The sequence below is a fragment of the Pagrus pagrus genome, assembly GCF_965226575.1.
Source record: "Pagrus pagrus genome assembly, chromosome: 2".
Lineage (NCBI taxonomy): Eukaryota > Metazoa > Chordata > Actinopteri > Spariformes > Sparidae > Pagrus > Pagrus pagrus.
The window spans coordinates 34,814,687-34,830,462 of NC_140186.1; the positions used below are offsets into that span (position 1 = coordinate 34,814,687).

At 38.5% G+C, this 15,776-nt stretch overlaps 1 protein-coding gene across 2 annotated transcripts in view; it reads left to right on the top strand.

Moving 5' to 3' along the window:
• Positions 1–15,776, top strand: part of vegfc (vascular endothelial growth factor c) — a 91,106-nt gene that overhangs the window by 70,322 nt on the left and 5,008 nt on the right. For both annotated transcript variants that reach the window (XM_084341755.1, XM_084341756.1), the window contains exons 5-6: positions 6,532–6,674; positions 15,093–15,417. In XM_084341755.1, the coding sequence (XP_084197881.1) occupies positions 6,532–6,674; positions 15,093–15,417 (468 nt within the window). The remainder of the gene's footprint in view (positions 1–6,531; positions 6,675–15,092; positions 15,418–15,776) is intronic.

Consider the following 15,776-nt stretch of genomic DNA (forward strand, 5'->3'; position numbering starts at 1 on the left):
CTCCTAACTAAGCTGGTTTAATAAGAAAATAATAAACAGGACAAGGAGATGTAATGTTAGTGCACTGAGCAGCAACATGCTTCTTTTCATTTCCTCTCCTCACATATCACAAACAACAACAACTCTTGCTCTATGGAAACTCTTAGGGGACACGCCTCTTAACTGTGCTCTCTGGTGGGGAGCCTTTTAAATCACGATGTTACAATGGTCAGGGATTAGTTGTCGATAGCCACCATGTATATAATTTGAAAATCTCTGGCTTTGGTGCCTTGAGTGGTAGAATGGGGAAAGACAATAAGAATGAAAGGCTAAAAGTATGATATAGACTGCACTGATTTTATACAAGAATTGTCTCATTGTTCGACAAAAAATAATCATTAAAACAAGCATGATTACAACCAAATTCTACTCACAGTGGCACAGCCAGGTTTCCATCCAAGTATAGTGCAAATGTTAACAGAACTTCCAGAATATACGCGTTTCTCCTGCTGTAATTCTCCTGTTGGTGCCATTAAACCATTGCAGGAGAGGACGGCATATTGAATAGGGTTGATTCAATTTGACTTTCCATTCTGGGGTCCAATATAAATGGCCTGTCTGTTTGTTATATGTGAGGAGGTTACAGGCTCCTCATGGTTCCATATCATGTTTTCTTCTGCCGACATTTTTCATCTCTTCAGTGGAGTGGAGGCTTGTTTAGATAATGTTTAAGTCATATGCTTGTACTTCATGATTGCTAAGTCTGTTTTCATTGCACTTTGCTTTTATTATTACACAAACTTTTCCATCTCGGCTAAGTGTAAATTCTTTTTTTGGCAGGGCAATATATATTTCTTTATATATATATATATATATATATATATATATATATATATATATATATATATAAACTATTATTATGGTTTATGGACTTACTTTCATATAGCACTGTAGTATGGTATAGTTAGATGTAGTATACAGTAGTTACTTTCAAAATATATTACATATTACTAGTTACCTTCATTTTAAAGCTATATATTACGTTACAATATTACTGTCTGCGTTGAGTAATAAATTACTTATTACCGTACTTTTTAGTTACTTTCAACAAAATGCCCAAATAACCTCTATTGAACAATTAAATAGCAGATATCTTTTTAGACAAAGGAATGGCCTTGGGCAAAGGGATGAGCAGGCAGACAAAGCATCACAGTCTGATATATTATGAGATAGGAATAAATATTTTTAATTGTAGGCTTAGTCATATGACACACAATAGACCTATACCTTATATAATGAGGCCTATATTGACATGACAAGACAAAAATCCCTTTTTCTATGCCTTTTTATTTTAAGGAATGCATGGACATACTGTATGTGATTCAAGAATGTAAATTAAACCTACGAAAATACAGCTAATTTCAGTCATACAGAGACTGAACAAAGAACTTACCGGCTCAGCTGTATTAAACACACCTATATTAATATGATCATGTTGGTGTGGATGGATTCTTAAAAAAGCAACAATAAACGGTTCACTTTGGTCGGCTTACGTGGATTGTTACGCGTTACATGACATAACTATAGTAATATATTACTGAAATAGTATTAGTAACGTGTTATATTACTCTGTTACCTCTAAAAACAAATATATTACTGTTACAAAAGTAACGCATTACAAATGCAGACATGCAGCTGGATCGAGCCACAGACCTTCTGATTAGTGAAAATCAGCATTAGTAAAATGCACAAAGAACCTGGGGCCAAATGTATAAAACTCTGTGTATATTCAGGTGTAGAAATCTGTGTACATTCAAAACAGGAACATACATACGCAGTCTCTTCATCAGATTTGTAAAACACCACGGAAGTCTGTTCCCAGGCGTTATTTTCTAGAAGAAAATGAGAAGAAAATGCAAGTGTGCAACGCGTGTATGCACGTGTTTTCTTCCCGTTTTCTTCTCCTTTTTTGCCAACATCAACATCAGTAACAGTAATCAGACTGAAAAGACTACATGCATGGTACGTGTGGTGTTAAAGATGTGTACCAGTAGGCACATTCTCACCCTCTGTGGATTTTTATCCATTCAGAAAAGGAAAGTGATGTAAGACGTATTTTTCATGTGTACGAATGGTATATACATTTAGCCTTCCCACATACATTCCATCCAGGTGAATGGAAAAACACTTATAGTTACATAGTTTATATACACTGTATAGCACGACAAAAAAAACAAAAAACAAAAAAAAAATAGACATACTTTTTTATTGAGGACAATTATAATTATTTTTACAGTGTTTAAACAAACTTGTCAGTGTTCTCTGGTGGGTAAACTGTGTGAGAAACGCTATTTCTAAGCTATATGTGTATATATTTATATATATAAATACATATACATATATATACATATACATATATATATACGTGTATAATATATATATATATACACATATAATATATTCTAAACATATATATATTTGGATACGGAGTGGAGGCTGTTAAGAAATCCCACATTCTCACACTTTTTCAAGCATTTTCAACTCTTAACTACTCATTCATGCTTTCAGCTAGAAGCTTTCAGCATTCAAACTTTAAACAGAATTCCACATCTAGTCTATATTCAAGACATTATTCATCTTTCAAATCCCATTAAAACTTCCAGATATTCAAGATATTCTTTTTTTGAAGCTCAGTTATAATGGTGGATTAGAAATCACTTCAAACCCACTCATTTTTAAACCCTTTCCAGTCCTTCATACATTCACATAGAAACTCCAAAAAAACTTTAAAACGTTCACAAAGATTAGGATTTTCTCAGATATTCATACATATCTTAAATGAACTTGTTTATATCATTCATACCCTTAGCACAGTCACAGTTAAACTAATTCATCATTTTTGAGCCATTTTCAGATTTTTACATTGGTGTGGGACAGAATGTTGACAGCCAGAGTGAAGGACTCACAGAATGAACTAAAAGTTTTTTAAAAACTAAAGACCTTATCTTCAACTTGCTCCAATTCCCTGTGTACCCTGAATGAGAAGTATCTCCACTGTATAATCTCTTTCAGTCCCATTTCTTTTTCACATCAGGTGAATGGGCAGTGTGATGAATGATGTTAAGATTCTGGTCCAGAGGAAGTCCAAGTGTTTGGGTGTGTGTGTGTGTGTGTGTGTGTGTGTGTGGGTGGGGTACACTACTGGAGAGTGATGACCTTTTCAATATGGAATGTGCACTTATGCTGTATGTGCCATCGACCTTCACAATAAATCTAAACCAAGGAGAGACATGAAGGTTAGTCAATGGAGGCTGAGTGTCTCCATGTGTGGGCATGTATTAAATATAGATCATTGGAATATAACCCGTATGATGTGTGATATGATGATCTGCTATAAAATGACTAATGTTCTGTTAATGAAATGGAAATCATATGTGTTTAGACAACGCACACACACACACACACATAGAGCAGTGGCATTAAACACAACATGACAGATTATTAAAGGAAGATTGTAAGGATTGTAAAGATTTTCAAACCTACAAATCATCCACCATGTAAGAACACACACACACGTAAGCATGAAGCTTACGTATGTTTCACATTAGGTGAAGTGACAGAAACACCCTTTTCCAAATCTCCCTCTCTTTGTCCTGTCCCATCTCCATCTTTTTCTTTCACTTTCCTCTTTTTCCTTTCAGCCCCATGTTAGTGTGTGTGTCTGTTCATGCGTCCATGCCACTAATTGATACCACACTGTGTCTCTTTTCATGGCCATACTCTTTCACAACTTCAAACAATTTGTCTGTCTGCTAACACACCGCCTTCTGTCTGTCTGGGAGTCCAAGTCAACGGTTCCCTTAATATTGCATTTTAGCCAGACCATTTTCACATTGCATTGTGGTTTTTTATATAATGACTGTGTGTGTGTGTGTGTGTGTGTGTGTGTGATATTTGAAGAGGAAGTATATTTTTCTTGGCAGTTTGTGGAAATCCAAACAAAATATCTGGTTTCTGGGGTAATTTTAACATCAGCCTGGAGTTTGTTTTCACTCTCAGTGATAATCAGAATTTTTTTGACAGTATTTGTTAAGTCTATATTAATTAACAATAGCTCTATATAGTGGCTCTGGAGGTAATGGGTTTTGCAAAGCCTTTTGGGGTTATATGTTGTCTCTCTGTGGCTGTAAGGGAAATTATTAGGGTTAGTTATGCACTTTTTCTTTTTGATGAAGGGGTAGAATGATTTTTAAGGCTTTTTTTTTTTTTTTTTTTTTACTTTTTCCTATTCTAATGTATGTTTTATCTCAGCCTTTCTTTGTAAGATTTGTTATGTAAGACAATGCGTATGCGCTACAAATAATAATGGTGCTCTTTGGCCTATGCAGAGGATGCAAAGGATTTAGCAGTTCCAACACTCACTTGTGATCATTAACGTTAACAATTGCTCCATTCTATTAAGCAGCCAGAATCAATAGCAAAGACGTGTGTGTGGTAGACTCCTAAAATGGACTTAAATACCAGCAAACTGAGTTCTGTATGCCTCACATCCTGCACTGCGCACATTCAGCACCAGCCGGCATTCACGTAGGTGTGACTGTGGCCTCATTTGGACCAAATCAGGTGTTGCAGCGATTAGCCTCAGGGTCATCTACTGCAGGTAATACACTGACTAGGGATATGTATGATCAATTTAAGACTTTCTGCAAATATAATAAAAAGCCTCTAGAATAACTTATCAGCCCTAGCTTTAATGCAGGCTGAATGGCATTGTTTTGCTACCCTTGCTTTCAGTTTGATGCCAGGTAATATCAGGTATTATATATCAGTTACAAACACTGCAAAATAAGCAAGAAAACTGTGTGTCTAGATCCAGGGACATCTAAAGCCTGTTGAATTATCATATGAGCATGAGTATAATAACAGTTTAACAGGCTAATGGCTAATTGTGGAGCATTTGATTGCATTCATATTCAAACGTTGAACAGATCAAATGTAAAGTTAATGATAAGTCAATGTTGTCTTCACAACTACTTTCTGCTGCCCCCAAGTGGCCAAAGCATCTGTTTTTGCAGGTTAATTATGATTGACAACTCAACATTTATTAGTTTGTTAAAGATAAAAAGGGTTCAAACTGCAGTAGCTGAACATCTGGTCAACAAAGCTAAAGAAGGTCAGACGCGGTGCTCCATGGATGCTGGTTACACATGTAGCCAAGCAAGTGCGACCATGTCTGTTTATTGCAGTCATTTGCTTACTATTCTGCTGGATTGTTTCATTGTGAGCTTGGAAACTAATTGAGCTTGTAATAAAAGCATTTCAAATCAATGCTTGGTAAATAGCCATAGTATGCTGATAGGAAGTACTGGAAGCTTGTGATTCAGCCTTTACAATATCTTTAAGTTTTCACAACATCAGTAGTAAGGGATAATGCCAATGGTTTGTCCCTAATCAGGAATTAATGGACGACAACGAAAAACCAAAAAAAAAAACCCCAAAACATTAACTTATATTTTTATCGCAAATGTTTACTTACTTACTTACTGATGGTTTAACTAATACCTGGAACAATCATTACGCCAGGTTCAGACTATTTTCAATAATTAAACACCCCAATTGACAGAAAAATACTCATTACTATGAAGTGGACATACATTTACAGTTGTCAGGAAAACATGGCGTTATAATTTTATGCAGGTGAAAAAATAGCTCCAAGAGTGACTACAGAACAGCCGAGGAGCAGAGCCGCTTGCCGACCGGTGCGGAGAAATTCGCGTCTGGTGCGAACGGAGGGGCTGTGGCTCGCACGAGAATTTCCGAGCACGGCGCTTCGCGGCGCTTTGGCGTCCTGTCTGAACCTGCCGTTACCATCTCATATGGTTCTTATGCAATGGAAACGTTTACACTCTTAGAACCTTTTGGCAAGCTTTTAGCCAGAAAGCTAATATTGTGCTAGCAGGATTTAAAGTCAGTAACATTGCGAACAGTTTACTAGCAGTCAGTGTAATTTAATAGTATGTTTAACTACAAGACTAGCTAGCCAGCCATGTCACTCTTTCCTAATCAATATTAAGATTGTCATAGAGAAACAATAGGACACGTGTACTGTCGGCCACAGCCCGAAGTAGAGAGTTGAAAAGTGAATAGGATGTGAGATGATCGCTTGTGTTCAGAGGGATGGTGTAGGCTACTTCCTGCAGCTTGGGTGTTACAGGAGTCATCCTGTGTTGTTCAGAGGATGATGCAGTGAAGGACTATACTCAGTGTTATTAATTATTCAGATTAGATACTGGCTATAGTATATTACTTAAAAACAGTACACAGACTAATTAGTAATTCAGTAGGTGTCCATTCATCATTAGGTAATTGACACCCTGCAGCCAATCAGAATCAAGTATTAACCAAGACCATGAAGTAATAACTAATAAACTTAAGTGTGAAGGATGTGTGATTTTTGATGGCATAAAGTTAGGAAACCACCTGTGTGGCTGTTAGAGTGAACTAAGTAAGATCGTCTTATGTGCCTAAATCCTACTATCTCTGTCTCTGTAGGTGTCCAATAGCCAACAGAACGTGTCCTCCTGGCCAGACTTGGAGCAGCAGGCAGTGTCGGTGTTTCAGCATGACTGCTAATGTGCACCACAACTCTCCTCCTCCACCACTGCACCCTCCAAGACCCTCCCAACAGCACCTTGGTGATTTGCACACAGACAGATTCATGTTTTATCTGATTGTTTCAGAAAAAACATTGTAGAGGAAACTGGGTGTGCTTATTTTTCCTGCAGTAACTTAGAAAAAATTACAAAAGACGAAGAAAATCAACAACGGCGGCTGCTGTTAGGCATACAGTAGGTCTAACGACGAGGGAAATACCTTCCACTGCCAAGAAAGTCTGGACTATAGTAAGAAGCAGAGTACAATGCTGGCTATTGGAAGCTGTGTGTGGTCATGTGAATGCTTCATGTTGTTAATACCTAATGTTGAACTTAAATAGATGTAATTAACGATGTAGACAGCATTTGATGTGATAAAATCAGCTGCTGTAAAGTGCGCCAGCTGCGTCTTTCTGACCTGAAATCTGAGCTGTTTGCCACTCGCTCAACGCCTAAAGACGCTTGATTGATGGATGGCATGATATTATTGGTTGAAATGAGTTGGTCCAAACTTACATAAGCACATGTGACATTTTGTTTTATAGGAAGAAGACATGACTGGATTTTGATATAAAAATACAAAGAAATTCATTTTTTGTAATTTCTTTGGCATATATTGTTAAACATTATTGTTGGGTGAATAATGTGACTGCAGATGTGATCTGAAATGGTTAAAATAATTTTTCATTTCAGCTCAACTTTATTGCAGTTTCTCTTTTTTATCAACCTATTACTCTTCCACACACAGTGGAGATTATGATTCCATCTGCATTTTTATACATAGAACATTGTTTCCATTCCTAGTTGTGGCTGTCACAGATCTGATCAGAAGCAATTGTGGGTGGTTTAAATTTCGAGTGATACAAAGCTATCCAGTTTGATATTGGATTAGGCTTGATTGAACTGAAATGGACTATTGGGCCTAGGCAGATGTATGCGCTCTATTGAGTGCCATTTAAGTTGTCAATACATTGTCATCGGTGTATACTTGAGTCCATGTATAAGTAACAGGAAATGGCAATACACAAATATCAAACTATTAATTTGCAAACAAATGCATACAACAATACGATTACACAATTACATATCACAGCATTGACTACGCTAATAATGAATCTCACAAATGCACATCTCCTGATAAACTGGTGTCACTAGTTGGAATTCGAAAATTTGAAAGAAAAAAGTTTCTGCACTGAAGAGAGTTTGTGAATCCAACTTATAAAAGCCAACCTGACAGAAAAAACCAAGAGGTTTGGGGTCAAAAATGTTGTGAGCCAAAACTGCAAATCAACCTATACAACACTGACATTAAATACAACTGATCAGTGTGGCCTGTTGCTGCACGATGACGTGTCCCCAAGGCCTGTAGTGAGCAGGCACATACCAACCACACCATTAGGAAAGCAATCTTTGTGACAGGAGAATGTTTATGTGCGCACTGAGGAGTATTTACAACTGCAATGTGTTTGTTGAGAGCCTGTATGTGTGTGTGTGTGTTTGTGAGGTCCTCGGTGTGTGTGTGTGTTTGGCTATGATAACACTCTGGACCCAGTGTAAACAAATGAGAAACAGAAGAATGTGGAGACCCCAGAGTAGCAGATTCCACAGATACTCAAACATACAAAACACACTTACTCTGTCTTACAGGACCAAAACAAATGATGTGCGAGCGATGGACTGCAGGAGATACTCTGTATGTAGGACCACAAGTGTCACGGTAATAGTAATTGAAATAACTAATTGTACAAATTGTACAAAAATAGGCATTTATAAATTAGTTTACAAATTCATTTATAAATCTTAATGAATAGACTAATTATAATTTATTATTTTATATTTTAATGGGCATAAAAAAAGGAATTATAAATAGAATTTACAAATGAAATATTCATCTATCAATAAATAATAAACAATGCAATGACTTAATTTCATCTTCATTTCAATTTTTTGTTGTGGAACCCCAATCAATCCGACCCTCCATTTAAAATACATCTCTTTATTAAGATACTCATAATTTAAGATATAACATAATTTAACATAACATAATATAACATAACAGGCTACTCAACATTAATATAATTGCAACACTTTTTTTGTGCAAACAAAAGAAGAAACAAAACAAACAAAGAATGGGTTTCGAGGCTTGCCTGACACATACTTTCTTTGTTTTGTTTTCATGTATACCAGATAAGATGAGATGATCACACAAATGATATTGGGAATGTGTAATTCCACAGTGAATGCGCTATTGAACAATGATGGATGCTCATCTCCTATAAGCAGTCAAAACCTGTCCATTAAGCTGTCAGCTGAGTAACGTTGAAGGCTGAGTTGTAACAGTATTTCTGAGTCCAGCTGACCATCTCAAACATGTCTGTTGCTTGCTCTGATGGCCAGAAAGTACAGTTTTATTATGGCAAATTTGATATTTGTTGCAATTTTTATTCTGTTTTGATATGCTTGATTTAACAATGCTAAAGTATACCTTGCAGCACCCTCAGCCTGTCCTTAGCGCAGATTGATGTGATATCACAGTGTTGTTGTTGTTGTTGTTGTTGTTGCTCCAGGATCATCATTGAAACGGACTAATCTAATTTTTGTAATGTCATAGCTTTGTGACTCTGGAAAAAGGCTAGAAAAATAAGCACATGGGAGAAGTTATCCTTTTAAAAATGTGTTAAGGTTGTGATAAGGTCATTTTTACCCAAAACCATCTTTAAGTAAACCTAAACAAGTATTTGAAAAGTACTGACAAAATTCAAACCCTGGTCTCCTGAGGGTGAATCCTTCATTGAGCCCACCCAGCCATGACAGCTTGCTCCAGATGTAGACTTTGAAATGATGGTCCTGGAGCAACAGTTATTATGATGTTTCAGGAACAACACCAACACCGCACACCTAAAACATCACAACAGCATGAGTTGTCATTTGCAATGATTGTCCTTCAACAAGGGTAATTATACAACCAGTAGTTCTGACCAAGCAATCTGATTGGGCAGAAAGATGGAACCTGCTCAAATTGGCATGACAGCATACCTAGCTCATCACTAAATATGTGGCATCATTGTAACTGCCAGGGCTGGAGTATTAGCCATGCATTAAAGCAGTGACAATGTTGTTTTTGAAAAGCTAAACACCAACAAAAATGAACTGAAGAATATTTTGAATATTGAATATTTTAGAATATTTTATTAGATATAAACATTAAGAAATTATCTTTCTTAAATTAATTTTTCAATTTATTTGGACTTTTGGACTTCACAACGCTCTGGAGAAATGTTTGGATCACAGCTCTGTTAAGTGTTGATGCTACTAGACGCTGCCTCCTCCATAAGCTGTGCCAGTGAACGAGGCACACAGCTCTGCTAGCTAGCTTAATACAGGTGAAGTTCGCAGATGAAGTACAATTTGGCTGTGGAAAATGTTTGAGCAGATTTCTTAGTTATAACAAGACTGCGCTAACTAAGCACTTTTGTGTTTTTGTGTTGTATATTCAATTAGGTTTCATTACATATAGGAAAAGTCTACTGACGTGACGTCTGATTGTTTTCCAGTTATTAGTCAGATCCCATGTATTTCTATGGAAATAGCGATAAAACTGCAATTTTATCAGTTTGAGAGATAATTTCCCCACAATATGAAAATATTTTGATGATTTATTTTATTTTGTTGGTATAAGCTGAAGATGCTTATGGACCACATCACTGCCGTGCCACTAACAATGATAAAGCACACCCTTGTGTATTATTGCTTAATTGTAATGCTCTGGAAACAACACCAACACGGTGATATCAGATACAACCCTAAAGGCACCCAGGGTGCCACAACAACCACTTTGGGAACCATTGCTCTAAAGCTGTTACTTCCATTCTTACCTCATCTTTGCATTATGGGCAAACAATGGTGTTTTTCCACATACAACTGCCAGCCTGGCTCCACTCAGTTTGACTCGCCGCTGCAGGGTTTTACATTTCCATCACAACTGGGCTACCTGCTTGAAGGTGTGTCTTCAACTAATGACGTGCTTGTCTCAATCCCCACAGTACTATCAAAGAAATCACTGTTAAAGTGGCTCTGCTAGTTCAGTTACCAGCAGTAACTAACATGACTCCTGAAACAGCTGAGAGCGAACACGATGAAACAGTAAAACACAGCAGATGTTTAAAAGAAGAAACAGGACGAGAGAAACTTAAGAGATTCCGTTTGAGGCTACAGAAGTACTGAGAGCTCAGCACACCGACTTTTAAAAACGTCTCTCTCTCTGTTTCCCGCACAGACATGAGTTGAGTATTGATTTGAGGGGGAGACATCACTGCAGCCCACTTGGAGGTGAAGCAGGTGCAGCTTGGCCCTTCTCTACAGCAGGGCCATCAGGGGCCTGCCTGGTGTCAGCTCTGCACAGTAAAACTTGTGACGGAAAAGCAAACTGACGCGGCTCGGTTCAACTTGCCATGGCCAAAAGTGTTGTTGGAAAAACACCAATAGTAGTCATTTTTGTGTATTTTACACCTTAGTTATATTTAGAGAAACCATGCTCATTTGCAGAAACTTTCTGAGTTGGAAGGTACTGTGCAGTAAAGTATAGATCTTAATCAGTCTGTGTTACATGATTAATCTGTGGGCTGACTTCCCCTAAATCACTCTGAATCTCCTCATTTCAGCAGAAGCAGAAACTTCTGGTGATGGAGAGTGACTCCGAGGTCACCACTGAAAGACATAAAACAGATACTTGGAATGTAGGTTTGACAAACCATGTTATTAGTCCAGTGACCTTAGTATTAAGAAATATTACACAAATCATTCTGTGTGGAAGAGCTCCCCACAAACTAACGCCTAAAATGACCTTGACATACAGAGTGAGTATGACAGGATGCTGTTTGAACAAGGAGGTACAGATGAAGATGGATGATCATGTCATTACTAAACTCAAAAAGTTCAGCCAGAGAGAAAAGACAGGCAGAAATACATGTCAGTGAGATCTAATGTAACATTTTAACTGTTAGACAACATGTAGTGTGGTATGGATTGCTGAGACATCTTATCTACACATTGAGCATGATGATGACGATTTTGGGCTTGTGGATAGATGACTGTTTTTTGCAATTTAACACGGTGTTCGACAAGTCATCAAGGGAAAATAAGTTCTGGCAAAGATTATTCATTTGACAGGGCTATTTAACAAAAGCAGCTTCTCCGTATATCGCATTGTGTAGTGAAGATTTCATTCTAAGTCATCGTAAAAGCGTACTTGGGGGTGAATAAAGTTCCATCCAAGATAATTACATTGACTTAGGTTGTAAAACTCTGTGTAAGCACATGCTGCTATGCTCGAGTAGACACAGCTTGCAGTTTGTCAGCAGTAAGCTGTGTTATCTTTGTTTGTTCATCTGTAGAAACACAAACACACAGCATGTGTGTATGGAACAGTCTGAACATCTATTAGCCAGAACTTCCGTTGCTCCCTCTCTCCACTTTGTTTTTTAGCTAAAGATGATCTGCCAGCACTAAAAGAGAACCATCTGTGTTATCCCTGAGGAAGGGGAAGATTGCCAGTCCATTTCGGGAATGTCTCAATTTCATAGTTTATCAGTGTCGTCAAACAACTGTCATGCACACAGTTTTTTATCTAGTGTTCAACGACCACCTCTAGGGGCTCCAGAGCAGTCCCCATTACAGAGCCAGCCTTCCTAATGACTTTGTTAAGTCTCTTGGTGTCCCTGGCCCTTCAGATAGCTGCAAAAAAGCGGCAACAAAAAAAAACTTGCACTGGCAACAACAGATTGATAAAAGATGTGCAATATCTTGCTACACACATTAAAAGATCTGAGCTTCTTCAGGAAGTAGAGTCTGCTCTGTCCTTTCCCATTTACAGCCTCAGTGTTGCACCTCCAGTACAGTCTGTTGTCAAGGTGAACACCAAGGTATTTGTAGCTCTCCACTACCTCCATCTCTTCTCCCAGGATGGAAACAGAGCTCAGGGTTGTCCGGGTCTTCCTAGTCCACAACCATCTCCTTCGTTTTTGCCACATTTAGAAGGAGATGGTTTTCTCCACACCACGAAACAAAGACGTAATACAAACATTTTACTTAATATACTGTATATATCCTGACAATTTAATTGTTTATTGATAGCAGTCCTGCTAATATACTTGTATTAAACACCAAACTGTTTAATTCCCATCATCTATAATTTTTAATTTGTAACATTCACTATCTATTTTATTCTTATTTTGGATGATTGGCAGAAAGAGATTTAAAATGTGTTTTGGTCTCCTAGCCATGTGTAAAGCATTACTTTGTATTTCTATGGAAACTATATTGAATATCAGTATATTTTTTTTATTTCTGAGATGTCACAAACCTAACTGATCAGATGTAGTCCTAGCTTTATGCCCGGATTTAATTTGTTAAGGAGGCACTTTAATGTGGAACTGAGTACACTGTACATATTAGGGTAGTAGTTTGTTCAATGTTAATTGTATTAGTTTCTGCCATAGAAGTCGATAATCATCGTCAGGTCACATAAAAAAAATCCAGTGTCAAACTTGATAGTCTTGTATCGCACTAAATTTTAAACCATCCATAACCGCTAACCATAATTTTAGCTCACCAGATCTAGCATCTGCATCAAATTGTACTTGTTGCAATTCGTGAAAGGATGAGGACCCAAACGCCACTGGAGGTCTATGAGGGACAGATCCATACCAGGGGGGCGACCAGGAGGCCGGGGTGAGGGAAAGATACAGATTGGGGGCAACCAGCAGGTTGTGACCAAGGGCAGCACTGGGTGGTGTTGGCGGCGGTGAAGAACAGCAGACCAGGGAGGCGGATGTCAGGGAGTTAGGATGTGGTCGGGGACCTTGCCTTCTCCGGGGAGTCACCTTGTAGGCTAGGGGCTTGGGGCTTGTCTGAGGTTTCAACAGCTTTAAGCTGGGGACTAGCAGGCCCTGGAGCTGACAAGAGGCTAGCCTGCTGATGGCTAGCAAACACTGGAGCTGATTGGATACTAGCAGCCTGGTGGCTAGCTGACACTGGAGTTGACGAGAGGCTAGCAGACAGGTGGCTAGCTGACACTGCCGCTAATGAGAGGCTAGGAGGCGGGTGGCTAGCAGACACTTTAAGACCCACTTAGGAGGGACTCATCCACATGTCCTGAAACCATACTAAATGCTGAATCAACTCCCAGTAATTCATCTGCTGGGTCCATTCTTGGTCAGTCCATTCTGTTGCAATTTGAGAAAAGGTGAGGAGCCAAACAAAAAAACACTTGGGAGGCAGACAGGATAAGGAACTAAAAATTAATAATCCTAAACCAAGAATAGCAAACACCGCAAACAAAGTAGCAACACAAAAGCTAAAACAAAGTATAACCGAAAACAAAGTTCAAATTAGGAAAAACACGAGGCAATGAAGCGAGAAAACACAAAACCAAAAAATAACACATGGAGACATGGGGAGACATGGGGAGACACGGGTATACACTCGAAGACACTGGAGGGAACAGGCTCAGGTGAAGAGCACAGGAGAATCACACAGGTGTGTAACACAGGAACAAACTGACAATACAATTGTGAAAAACAGTGTTAACAATCTTAATCTTTATACAATCTTAATACAACAGAACCAAATGAATAACAACACAACTAATAATATCAATTAATGGTTCAAATTACCACGTTTACTCCAAAGTACAAAACCATCCATAAAATTATTGAAAACTAAGATGGCATCAGATAATGTATGTATTTTCAGTCATAGAGTGTGCTTAAGTACCTCTGCATTTGTTTCTTGACAGAGGAATAACTTTTTGATTCTCTACAATCTGGTAACTTGTTCCATTCTAGTGTATGTTTAACCTACGGTTAGATTGCAGTAGTTTTCTTATATATCATCTTATTGATTATTTCTTGTGGATTTCATTACAATACAATTGATTCGCACATAAAGAGACTGGAAACTCAACTAGTAAAGATTAATTCAATTGTTATAATGCAACAGATTGTATGATGAAATGGTTGTTCCCTTGGCTACATCCAACAACACAGACTAATTAATAAATGATGATCAAGTCACAAAAATAAACGTTCCATGTTGGAGCGTTGAGGATGAGTTCACGAGTCTCACAACCTGGGGAATGAAGCTGCTCTGTAGTCTGGTGGTACAGCAGCAGATACTTCTGTATCTTTTGTCAGATGGCAGCATTGTGAACAGACTGTGTCTGGGTGAGTGTTGTCTTTTAGTATCCTTTGGGCTCTGTGCAGACATCTCGCTTCACTGATGTCACTGATGCTGATTTCAATCACCTGCTGTAGAGCCTTCCTGTCCTGGGCCGTGCTCAAACCATGCCAGTTTTTGATGAGAAAGTTTATAACAGTAACACAGTTTATCAATACACTCAATGTCTCAAGTCGTTTAAGACAAACCTTACTTTTATGTCTCCCTTTCCCTTCATCTCTACAGACATATTCTCAGCTGATGTGTGTGGCCCAGATAAGGAGCTGGAAGTGGAATCCTGTCAGTGTGTGTGTCAGCGTGGGCTTCAAACTAAAGACTGTGGCCCTAACCGACACCTCGACCTCAACACCTGCCAGTGCGTTTGCAACATCCTGCCTGCTCCCTCCTGCCCACTGAACCACATCTTCAACAAGGAGAACTGTCAGTGCATGTGTAGCAAGACATGTCCAAGGCACCAGCCCCTCAATAAAACAAAGTGTTCCTGCGAATGTAACGAGTCACCCAATAAGTGTTTCTTAAAAGGAAGGAGGTTTCACCAAGCCACATGCAGGTGAGGAGCAATGTGGGGGGTTGAAATCCACCAACCTGTATACAGCTGAAACCTACAAATAGAAGATTGTTTTCACCACCTAGCAGCATCATGAACAACACGTTCTCACTCTCAACAACAGCAGCTTGGTCAGTGGCCTTGAGCTTAAACTACTGTATGACGCTGTATCTACCACTCTAGTGTTAGCTTTGCACATGAAGGGCTCCATGGTTAAGTCAGCAATAATATGCAATATGTAGCTTCCGGTCGGACTTTAAAAAGTCTCTCGGTCACAAATGGGATGCAAACCCTTGTATCAGGAGGGGAAATCCAGTGTATGACCATCCAACCAGGCCGTGACTACAAATGCTGTGCAAGAT